The 11,892-nt window shown below is 47.1% G+C and overlaps 1 protein-coding gene across 1 annotated transcript; it reads left to right on the forward strand.

Annotated features, from left to right (window-relative positions):
- The first annotated feature begins 4,207 nt into the window (after positions 1–4,207).
- Positions 4,208–11,272, forward strand: LOC103900631 (regucalcin). The gene is made up of 6 exons (XM_009281344.1): positions 4,208–4,373; positions 4,862–5,044; positions 6,471–6,686; positions 8,154–8,285; positions 9,380–9,534; positions 10,812–11,272. The coding sequence occupies exons 1-6, from the start codon at positions 4,208–4,210 to the stop codon at positions 10,860–10,862; spliced, it is 903 nt and encodes a 300-aa protein (XP_009279619.1). The 3' UTR covers positions 10,863–11,272.
- Positions 11,273–11,892: the final 620 nt, after the last annotated feature.

Raw genomic sequence — 11,892 nt, forward strand, 5'->3', positions numbered from 1 at the left:
TGCTGCCCGGCTTGGACTCTGTGCCCACAGCAAGCCTGCCCTTGTCCCCACCTTGCTGGACCAGCCGCTGGGGGGGACCCGCTGTCACCTACCTCTGCTGAGTGGGGCTGGGTGGGAGAAGGCACTTGGCATCTTCTGCCTTCGCCTCCCACAGAGAAAAAAATGGCAGATGCCAAAGAAGGAAAAAAATAAAAGTCTTAAAAGCCAAGCAAGAGATCGCCGTCCTGCAGCATCAGTGGCAATCGCCGAGGCTCCCTGGCCGAAGCCCTTCCCCAGGCGCACCGCAGGCAGCAGCTCGCAGCTCTCTGCCAAGGCAGGGATCGGGCTTTGCATATTCGAGGTGAGGAGCCTGGCAAGGAAAGCAGGTGACTTTGCGCACAGGAAGGTTGTGGCATAGCTGGGAATAGGAGCCAAGTCTTAACGATGCCAATAAGCCTTAATCGCAAGAATATTTTTTTCCTTATCGTTCAAAGTGACTTGTACTACAAACCCCTCCCCTGCATCTTTTATTAACCTCCCCTTGTTATCATCCGAGACGTTCATTTGCCCCTAAATTTGGGAAGACTGGGTTAGCCCTCGGGGCGGCCAAATGGTGCAACATCTCAGTTTCCCTCTTCCACTCTCACGGCATGAGAAAAACACTGAGCAAGCATTTTTCCCTGTCACGTGTTCTGCTGCTGGCACCGCAAACCAGACCATTCAGAAGGGCTTTGGTCCGTGCCTCATCATTCATGTGACTGCTGACTGAATACAAAATGTAAAAGGTTACCTGCTCCGTGCGGATAACATCAACTATTGCACATTTTTAATCATCGCCAAAACCAGCAGCCAGTTTCATTGGACCAGCGCTGGAAAAGAGACACCAACCCAGGTCTTGCAATACTTTCCTCAGCAGGTGCGTTGTTGTGATGAACTGCGGAGTTGCGCATAGGTGTCCTCCATCTTGGTATAGATACTCAGCTGTTCGACTGAGGGAAAAGGGTTCTTAAAATTCCTCGGTTTACACAGACGGTTGTTCCACTGTACGCACATTAAAAGCTTTAACTGTCTGACTGATTATTCAAAGCTTCATCTTGAAATTAAAAATGAAGTGATGAGTGCTTGCACGGCGGAGAGAGGGAGAGAAACTGCAAAGAAACCTTTTAAGGTTTTAAGTAAATTTTAACCTTTTAAGTCATTAATTTGTATTTTACCTGTATCTTAGGGGTACTGAAATGACCAATTTTTGTCAACATCATTTGAAAAGGGATGGGGACTGAGGATTAGAAAGGCTGTTTTCAAATAGCTACCAGAGAGAGGTTTTAGTTTTTATGGCAGACTGGATGTTTTTACATTAGTTTTTCATTCCTACCAGGAAATTTTTCTTACCGTCTCCAAATTCTGATAACTTTAAACAGTTTAACCTGGAAAATGTTTCAGTGACACCCATCAGCCCCTTGCTCTCTGTGAGGGGTTTAGGCACGAGTCCCGGAGGCTAAAACACCAACAAAACGTTGTAGAGAGGATAAAGGCAGGGTGAACGTGATGTTTTTATCCTCAGGGATTTTGTTTGGGGAGAATATGGCAGGATTTGGTGCTTTCTGCTTGGAATTGCTCTTTTTTTCACTGCACACTCATCTCTGACAGGTCAGTGCTGTGGCAGGCAGGGTGCGAGGTGCTGCACAAAAAGGTGCTAGGCGGCAGGATGCCTCAGGACTGATGAAGCCGGGATGTTTTGAACAAGGCTTTTGGGGTCATTTCCTCATTTTTCTCTCTGAGACGCTGTATTCTGTGAAATGCCGCTGCTACATAGCTCCATGGAGTGCTGGCAGGGAGGGTGCGGCAGGAGGTGGGCCACCGGCTGCGGGGGGCACCAGGGGCTGCATTCCTGCCAGCTTGTGGGGACTCTTTCGGAGGGCAGCGCTGCCTCTTAGGGTTGGATGACCCTTCCTGTTAAAACCCTCCGTTTTCAGCTGCTTGTAAAAATTAGTGAAACCTCAGCCAGCAAGGCACAAATCTTCCCTTCTACTTGCAATCCTCTTAAAAACAGGGGGGAAATTTGAGCCAAAATATCCAGCTGTTTGAAAAAAACCCACAGCTGGAGGGGCACACGGAAGCTATTTATTTGGTGGAGGGGAGAGACGCTGAGGCTGGATGTGGAGCCAGGGAAGGTGGATACGCGCTGAGGCTCCGTGGGACAGGGCAAGTCTCCGCAGCATCGGCAGGGTGGGCATGAGAGGGGTAAGCAGGCAGCTGGTGCAGGCAGGCTGGTTTCTCCCCTGCCTGTGCCTTGTGAAACAACTGGCAATGGCGTGACTGCGTACTCCTCAGGTGGCGTGCGGGACGGGTCTGTGAATCAGTATTTCATCATGTCTTACCTGCCAGCCCCTGTTATGTTGCTGCAGAAGCTGGAGAAGGGGCAGTAAATGAAATGGGAGCTGGTGGGAAGAGAAAGGTTTAGTAAGGCTTGGCTGGGTCAATGAAACAACCGGCGAGACAAATACACACCGGCTGCTGCAGATCTGGCGACTTTCTGCCTCTGTGGGAGCTGCGCGGCTGCCGGGCTGCTGCCGAACCCCGTCTTCCTGCAGGGCGAGAGCAGCTCTGTGTTTTCCAGACCATGATACAATAAAGTCAGCCTTGTGTCTCCCAGCCTCGGGTCCCAAATGCGGCAGACACATGACACAAAACTTTAACCCAAGAGAAACTCACTCCTCCAGGTCAAGCACGGCTTAACAGGTTTTAGGAAGTTTTACTGGCATCTTGCTGCGTATCCTCATTTACACTTCAGACTGATGCTGTTTGCCTGCACCTTTCTGCGCCAGAGTAGGTCCCTGCCCAGCCTCTCGTGGCAATTTTTCTTGGAAAAGAGAAGGATATATTTGATAAATGGGTTGTTTGGACCTTACCTTGGCTGTGTGACTCCTTGCCATGCATACCTGGGGCCGGGGAGCAGGGAAGACTCCGGGTCCCCAGCTCTGGCGTTTCCACTCACGGTGATTACTGGCTCTTCCCACGTACTTTGAAGCGCATTAGTGCTAATTAATTATCTGTAAACCTTATCATCAGCACACCTACTAGGAAACAATGCCCTGCCCGCCTGAAGACAGTAATCTGTGGAATAGTGTTATGTCAGGGACTGTCTGCCTCCCAAGAAATCTCTCTCCAATCTGTGGACAAAAATGTGCCGAGGCTGATGGGTGTAGCAGCGGTGGCGTCTCCATTAGCGGTGACTGAGGCAGCGAGTAGGCCCCTTTCTTTTGTAAGAGCTGTATGGTGGAGGTTATTGCTCACATCCCACACCGCAGCAGGGGCAGGGCAGGCCCAGGGGCCGAGGTACCTGTTTTGGAGGGCATCATCGGGTTCTGAACGCAAATGTGAGGGATTGGGCCCCCTGTGCCAGGGTGATGGCTGAGTGGTCGGTGTCTCTCTGGGCACCCCACTGCAACAGGGATGGGGGGACGGAGCAGGCGGGGCATGAACACCCCCCTGGCAGGAGCAGGCGCCTGGGATCAGAGCTTCATAGGCGGCTTTGCCCCCGAAGCAGCAACTGGGGTAATTACACACCGCAGCCTGGCACAGGGTGAAATTTGGAGTCTGCGGCAGGGGTTGGAGCCCTGGCTGGGGTGATGAGGGGGCTGACGAAGATGAAACACTTGGAGGGAAAACAAAGCAGCAGGATTTCAAAGGCAGGAGCCTTCCCCGGTGTTTGCATATTCACACTGACTTGGTGTGGGAACAGGCACTTGGTCTGCAGTGGCCTCCGTGGCAAACTGCAGTCGGTAGTAGGGGTGTATATACATCTTCCCAATGTTTCTGCATTAATAAGGCAGAGCCTTGTTTTTCCACAGAAAGTCTCTGACCCATCGGTGCTGCTGCCCACTGGTCCCTCCCCATGGTCCGGGGGACCCTTGGGATCACCGATCCCCAGCCGACAGCTTGGTCCTGGCTCAGGGCCGTGTCCCCAGCACTCCCTTGCCTGGAGGCAGGTGCCTCATCAACAGCTCTGGTTTAAAGTCTCTCACCTAGGAAAGTTTTACTGAGGAGAAGCCTTGGCACCTCAAGCTCAGTTCCAGCCATGAGGCTATGGAAATGTCACAGGAACCTCCAAAATTACTCATGGGGGATTTGGAGGGCTTTGCCATTTACAAACTCTGCTTTTAAGCATCGTAGGTGTGAAAAATTCACACAACGAGAGCTTTTCATTAAACCCTCCTCCCCTCAGACCATGTCCTCCTCCATCAAAATCGAATCCGTTGTGAAGGAGAAGAACAGGATGGGAGAGTGCCCAGTCTGGGAAGAAAGGGAGAGCGCACTCGTCTATGTAGACATTAACTCACAGAAAGTTTGCCGCTGGAGCCCACTCACCAACGAGGTGCAGAGCGTGTCCGTGGGTAAGAGTCCGTACTCACTGCTTCATCCTGGGAGTCTTCTCTGTCCGCCCCTGTCCCTCCCTCCTTGTAGGAGTCCTGCAGCATGGTGGTCTCCCTTACTTTCCATGGGGCCACACACCCTGTCCTCCCATGATGTGTTGCTGAGCATGGTGTGGCCTGAGCCAGCCAAGCAGAGGGGACCATGCTCAGGTGCGGAGGGCCATGCACTTGTTGCCCTTGCTAAGCCCCAATGGGAAGGCATGTTTCATTTGGGACCTGCAGAGGAAAAGGTACAGTCCTAATGGCTGTGTCTGCCCAGAAGGTGGAAAGATCTGGAGAGCACAGAGACAGTGAGATGTGCTAACGATCCGAAGGGAGAAGGATCTGAGCATCTTAGCTCAGATTTCCTGGGTCAGGAATGTCCCAATCAAGCCCAGATGCTCGAAGTGAGGTGGGGAGGGGTAGGGCTCCAGAGCTGCCTGCCATCTCCTACTCCCTCTCGCCCACAGATGCCCGCGTTGGCTCGGTGGCGTTGCGGCAGTGCGGGGGCTATGTCATCGCCCTGGGGACCAGGTTTGCCTTTCTGGACTGGGACACTCAGGCGGTCACCACCATCCTTGAGCTCGAGCAGGATAAACCCGACAACAGGTTCAATGATGGGAAAGTGGATCCAAAGGGGAGGTTTTTTGCTGGTAAGTTCCTGGCGGAAATTTCCCCCGGAGCAAAGAGGAACTAATTACAGTGTATTTTCTATAGTGCATTTTATTCCGTGTTCTCAATTCCTCTGTTGAGTTCCCCACAAAAACCACCATCGAGAGCATGAGTTGTCTTGTGAACGCTCTTCTCTGTTACTGCCCGATGGAGGAGGACAAGGGACCCCACATCCTCTGACCTAAATGAGGACAGAAGCTGTTGACAAGGGCTGTCTGGCAGGAAGGCTCCCCTTCTACTTGGCGGATGGTGTTTTTCAAACGTCTGCCTACACGGGAGGTAAAAAGCCGGTGAAGGGCTCACGCAGGTGGGAAGGTTTCTGGAGGTGTAGAGGAGGATGCAGCAGAAGATGAGCTGCAGCTTGTACCCTTCACACACGGCCTTCCCCAGTCAGCCCATGGGAAACAGGGATATGGGGAGAGATCCTCGGCCTCCTGAAGGCAAGAGGGACTTTTGCCACTGGTTGCAATTCAGCCAAGATCCCCCTGCGTTTTTTCTCCTCCCATATAAATGATGAGCCAAGCACAGCAGTCCACGCTGGAAGTGGAGAGTGACTGATGGGAGTGAAAATGGCTCTGTATTTGTTTTGCCAGCCAGCCTTTTCTTCTTATTTCAAATTTGCCAAAAATCAGGAAATTCATTTGACTCATGGTTATACTCGAGGGCTGGCGTGTCACTAGAGTTAAGGGCAAGAATAAGAAAGAAAAACCTACTTTGCACACCCATTCCTAGCTGTGCATGGTGGATCAATGCTTTCAACAGGGGTTTTGGCCAAGCATTGTAAAACAAGCTCATGAGGTCTTCTAAAAGGAGAGACAGTCTGTCACAGTTAAAAGAAGGCGTAAATGCCCCCCTCGAGTGCCTCCCATCCCGTTGCTGCAGAGCTCTCTCCTTTCTGGAGAAGAGAGAATCAGAAACTAAATAACGAGCATAACACTGAGGCATAAATTCATTAAGAAAAAATCTCACTTCTGTGGTGTTCTCCACTTGCTTCTGAGATAACCGTGATTTACAGCACCTGTATTTTAAGGTCACAGCCCATTTAAATGATAAAAGTAGCCTACAAAGAGCAACAACAAAAAAAGCACAGGATGCTTGCTTTGCATCTTGGCTTTTGCTGTGAGCAAAACCTCAGCCCCTGGTGTGTTGTGGTGCTCCTTTGGGTCTTTGGTGTCTACGACTTAAACCCCATGGCAACTCAGAAACTCGTCCTCTTGTTGGCCCGGGATCACCTCCGCAGGAGGCAGCTGCTCCTGACCTGCCCCTTTTCCTCCTTCTCATCAATCTGATGGGACCTGGTTAGGTCCTTTCTCCCTAGGACCTCTTGGTAACACTTAGAGGAGGTTTTTGATCAAGCATGAGGAACAAGCTTCTACTTTCTAACCGGTGCTCCCATTTCCATTTCAGGTACGATGGCTGAAGAGACGGCACTGGGGGTCCGAGCGAGGCGGCAAGGCGCTGTCTATACCCTTTTCCCCAACCATTCGGTAATAAAACAGTTAGACCAGGTGGACATCTCCAATGGTCTGGATTGGTCCCTGGACCACAGGACCTTCTTTCACATCGACAGCCTGGCATACGCTGTGCATGCCTTCAGCTATGATGTGCACGCTGGAAAGATCGGTACACGTGCTTTTCTAAACTCGGTGACAAGTAGTGCTATTACTCTTTCTGCAGCAAGACCTGGGTGTGTAATATGCAGTGATTTATTTGACAGATCTCATACCTGCTTGTCAGCAGGCTGACTGTGATTCTTCTCAAGTTTAGTTACAAACCAGGTGTATTTGGTGAACAAACTTTTGACAATCCTTCAACTTACTTTCATCTGGCTTATATTTAGACCTGTTCAAGGAGCTGCAGGGAAGAAGCCACTTATACTGCAGAGTGAGAATTAGCTTATAGGATGCTATTTATTCTTGAGTGCCATCTACTGGAATGCTTCGATTGTACTAGCTCCATAAATACAAATACAGAATGTGCATGCATGTATATCACAGAAATGTCTTTAAAGAATCAAGTTATCATTATGACCGAAGTTTCCCAATTCTGAAATTAAAATTGTCTTCAGATGTTTGGCAAATTTCACTTAAATTCATTTCCTAGACAAACATTTTTTATTATAATATCTGCAAAAAGGAAATTTAAGTGCAAGCAAAATGGATGTAACCTCATTTCAAAACTCTGAAATATTTTTGTGCTGTATCAACCCGTTATACTCCATGGGAATTTAAGTGGCTGAACTGCCTTTGTACTCTGATCAGTGTGGACTTTGTGTAATCATGGGTGAAAATTGTACAAATAATTACAGTTACTCAGATTTCATTTTGCTGAGAAAATCTATTTCTACAGATTTTAGGAGATAAGATTGCTACAGAAGATTTAATGCTACTTTTTCTCCCCCAAATACAAAAACATAATGAGTTTGAGTTTCCTGGCCTTGGCTTTATGCTGGTGACTATTTTTGGGTGGTGTAATGGCCGTAAGGTGCTGGGTCAGAGCAGGCAGACTGCTGCCTGTGGGCACCGCTCCATGGTCTGTGCATGTGCCCACCGACCTGTCCGCGCTGCAGCCTAGACCACGAGCAGTTGGTGTCCAGGCTTAATCAAAACTGGTAGCTTGATTGGCCATGAAAATAAGTAAAGTTCTTGATCTTTACCCGTGAAAGATTGTTTATTACCAACATTCAAATTCAAGTCATTACTTACATGATGTATTGCTCATAAAAAGACGTCCAGGCTGCCATGAGCAATGAAAGTCCAGGAAAAGTTACTGCGTTTGCGGCAGTCATGGTCATCTAGTGGGTTAACAAGAGGGACAGAGCCATTTTGTTCTCTTCCTTGGTGAAATAATAGGAGCCCTAATTCAGTACAATCCCAAATCGCAATGGCTCTACTGGGGGCTTGTTTCTGCCAGGCTAAGTTAGGCTTTTAACACATCTGCTAAGCGCATATGTGATATAAATTTTGCAGCACATCTTTGTCACAGAAAATGAACTTACCTGTTTCCAAGAGCATGGAAGACGTTAGACTGGGATCTGACACCGAGCTGGTACCAGCCCATGTAACACCGGCTTCGTAACTCTCCCTGCAGCCTGCCCCAAACTTTTGTACCATCTAGAAAAGGAGGAGCAAATGCCCGACGGGATGTGCATTGATGCAGAAGGGAAGCTCTGGGTGGCCTGTATTGATGGCGGGAGAGTAATTCGTATAGACCCAGAGACAGGTAAGGCCTCCACCAGCACGTGCATATTGAGTGTCACCTACGTGCCACAAACACGAGAGGAAAGGCAGCCAGGAGGAATGGTTTGAAGGTGAGATAAGAAAGTGTCGTTTATTGCCCATCTCTGCCCCAGGGGTTGCCATGAGTGTCGCTGGTCCAGGCCCCGATGACGTGGAGAGTGCTGCTCCCCGTGCTGCCTCCCAACATCGAGTACCCCTGCTCCCACGGTCTGCTGATGCAGCACACCCACTTCTTAATAATGCCACTTTAAAAAAAGAAAGTCACTGCATATCTATTGTGGCGAAACATTATAAACCTACAATTAAAAAAGAAAAAATTCTCAGCATTGAAATGTTTAACTGGGAAACACTGTTAGGGAATGACAGCCATCCCAGACCCAGTTGTCTCTGCTCTTCCTGGCTTCAAAGACTTTATTGTTTCATTCTGAGAAAAGGAAATGAAGCCTCGCAGATGTAGGGAAGAGGCTGAAAAATAGTTAGGGGTGAGGCAGATGAAAGGACAAACTGTCCTTTAGGATATGGCCTGTCTGAAGGGGAGATGCCTTCTGAGTAAATGCCACAGCTGCACCATGGGCACTAATAGTACATTCATATTTACATGCTTCCTAGAAAATGGACATTAGGAAACAATCACATATTTTTTCCAGGAAAAAGAATCCAAATCTTAATAATCCACTTTAAAAAAAAGAAAGTCACTGCATATCTATTGTGCGAAACATTATAAACCTACAATTAAAAAAGAAAAAATTCTCAGCGTTGAAATGTTTAACTGGGAAACACTGTTAGGGAATGACAGCCATCCCAGACCCAGTTGTCTCTGCTCTTCCTGGCTTCAAAGACTTTATTGTTTCATTCTGAGAAAAGGAAATGAAGCCTCGCAGATGTAGGGAAGAGGCTGAAAAATAGTTAGGGGTGAGGCAGATGAAAGGACAAACTGTCCTTTAGGATATGGCCTGTCTGAAGGGGAGATGCCTTCTGAGTAAATGCCACAGCTGCACCATGGGCACTAATAGTACATTCATATTTACATGCTTCCTAGAAAATGGACATTAGGAAACAATCACATATTTTTTCCAGGAAAAAGAATCCAAACTGTGAGGCTGCCTACTCCGAGGATCACCTCTTGCTGCTTTGGTGGAAAAGACTACTCAGAAATGTACGTGACTTCTGCATATGATGGACTGGATAAGACCACCTTAGCCAGGGAACCTCATGCAGGAGAGATTTTCAAGGTGAGCAGATTTTATGTCTTTCTATACGTCAGACCTGCCAAGCCTTGCGCTTGGAGAGTGAGGTGCCCCCCCGGCTGCCCTTGCTCATCCCAGTCGCCTGATGTGCTGGTCCAGATACGTTGCTCGTCCCCCGGCCAGGCACAGCTGCTTTTGCACAGCTGCTCATGCATTTGGAAGGAAGATGTGGAGAAATTTATAGTAATAGTGTTGATATGTTGGTTAGCCAAAGTCGGTACCTGTCCGGGATCCGAAGGCAGCTGGTGGATCTGGGTCTGCCCTGTATAGCATATTCTGTAACACACTGTAAGGAATTGGGTCTTGCTCCTCTATCTTTCAACAGTTTTGGAAATGTCACTCTCTTAATTCTCGGTTTTTAATTGTATTGGGGCATCTAAATATTTACAACATAGATTGCTCCTTTAGAAATTAAATGCTTAAATTCACCAGGGCAAAGCTTTGCATCCCAATCCCAAAACTTTCGGTTTTTTTTTCAGTCTGTTAAAAGTGGGTGCTATGTTTTGAGTAACTAATAATCCACATTTTTGTCCAGGGCTCTTGAGTCCAAAATTGTTTCTCTCTTCATTTTTTCAGTCCATTAGTAAAAACTACATCAGGAAAATAAAATGCAGTTCTGAAACAGCAATTGCCATCATTCTCTGAAAGTTGACCATAGCATGAAAGGGAAGGGTTGTAAATGAGGGGAAATGGAATAAACCAAACTGTATTATCAGTTTGGCAATAGGATGAAGACATGCTCCAGGAGGGATGGGGATCTAATCTGGGATCTGGGACCTTCCAGTTGAAAGCAGTGCTTGGAACAGATTTCCCATGGCTGAGAACTGATAGATTTCTCAAGCAGCGGAGTTTAGGAGCCCACAGGAGAGTTAAATACCAAAAGATAATTTTGAGCCTTGGCTTTTTTATCTCTCTTCCTCACTTCTTCAGTTCTAGAAGGGAATTGGTATTTTCCAAACTCACATTTGTCTTGCATGGGCAAAGCGCATTAAAAGTTGCTATGACTCGTTTGGTTAATGCAGAGATAAGGACCACATGTAAGGGCCACAGATAATGTGTAAATCAGCAAAATTATGGAGGGGTGCTTGAAAATCTTAAAGATCTTAATCTTAAAGAGTTCTAAAGAACTCCATATAATGACTCTTTTTGGGCTCCTCTTGAAGTAGGGGTAGGTTGCTATATCTATTGTACAACATTTGAATGTTGCACTCAGTTGGAGATTTATCTTTTTCCTTTCTTTTATTTTTTATTTTTTTAAACAGATAACAGGCCTGGGTGTGAAAGGGATCCCGCAGAATTTTTATGCTGCTTGAACACTGACGCTAAATAACAAAGAAGAAATGCTTGCATCTTGTAGTAACTCTGACAAGGAGAAGTCCAATGAACTGCAGAATTTATCTGTGTGAGGATTTCTAAATCCACATTTAAGAGCGTGCTTGTTTGGAATTGAAGATATTCCTTGTTCTGTGGGCCCGTGGCATAATGCAATAGGTTAGAGAGGTAAAGTTAATCTGTGTTACACCTTGATAGCTTTTGTGACTTTCCATAAACCTCTTCAAGCTCGAGCTTAGTTTTGTTGAACTTTCTGATGACCAGCTCTGGATTTTCAAGTCTGTGGTTCTCGAAGCAGAATCTGACTCCTGGTTTGTCTTTTCATGTTACAGTGATGTACCAGCAATGATATGGCAGATTTTAGTAAACATTTTAAGAGTGATGACTTGAACTGGACTGCTCCTCTGCTGTGGGACTCCTCCCGAGGTGTTTTCTTGGTGATCAGACTTATTCGTAGTATCCAGACTCCATTTTCACATCCTTGCTAGCCTGTTTCCATTTGCCTTGTCAGGAATTCTTCTGTCTTGTCTTTAGGACACCATTTATGCTGTTGAAAATAAACTATGCAACCATATTTAAAATATGCTTATGGATTTTTTTTTTCTGCATTCAGTTATTACCATGAAAATGCTGAGTGACCACACATGTCAGGGTACAAACAGCCTGTGAGCTACCAGGGTGGCCTGTGATACTGAAAACCGATGCTCCATAGAGTCGTCCCGTCAGGGGTCATATTTGCACATAGACACATGGACTTCCCTTTGCTTTCCATATCTTCTCATTGCATGCATGGCTTCACCTTCTTATTGCATGCATGACTTCTCTTTTCCTTTCCTGTTTCAAGTCTTTTTCTCCTTTTTCCCTTTTCCCTTTAGATTTCCTTTTTCTTCTCTTCTCTTTCCCCTGAGTTTACTCTCTGAACTTAGAGTAATCTCACTTGTTGTCAGCTTTCTTCTGTCTCTTTGTGGTCCATATTGCTCAATATTGAGTTTGAAGTCCTTGTCCCTGCCT

The sequence above is a fragment of the Aptenodytes forsteri genome, unplaced genomic scaffold (assembly GCF_000699145.1).
Source record: "Aptenodytes forsteri isolate BGI_AS27 unplaced genomic scaffold, ASM69914v1 Scaffold212, whole genome shotgun sequence".
Classification (NCBI taxonomy): Eukaryota; Metazoa; Chordata; class Aves; order Sphenisciformes; family Spheniscidae; genus Aptenodytes; species Aptenodytes forsteri.

What these genes read in the sequence shown, in the direction of transcription:
- LOC103900631 (XM_009281344.1), top strand. Translation starts at nt 4,208, where the DNA reads ATGTCCTCCTCCATCAAAATCGAATCCGTTGTGAAGGAGAAGAACAGG. An exon ending in AAAGGGGAGGTTTTTTGCTG is followed by an intron (nt 5,045 to 6,470) that starts GTAAGTTCCTGG and finishes TTTCCATTTCAG; the next exon opens with GTACGATGGCTGAAGAGACG. An exon ending in TGTGCACGCTGGAAAGATCG is followed by an intron (nt 6,687 to 8,153) that starts GTACACGTGCTT and finishes CTCTCCCTGCAG; the next exon opens with CCTGCCCCAAACTTTTGTAC.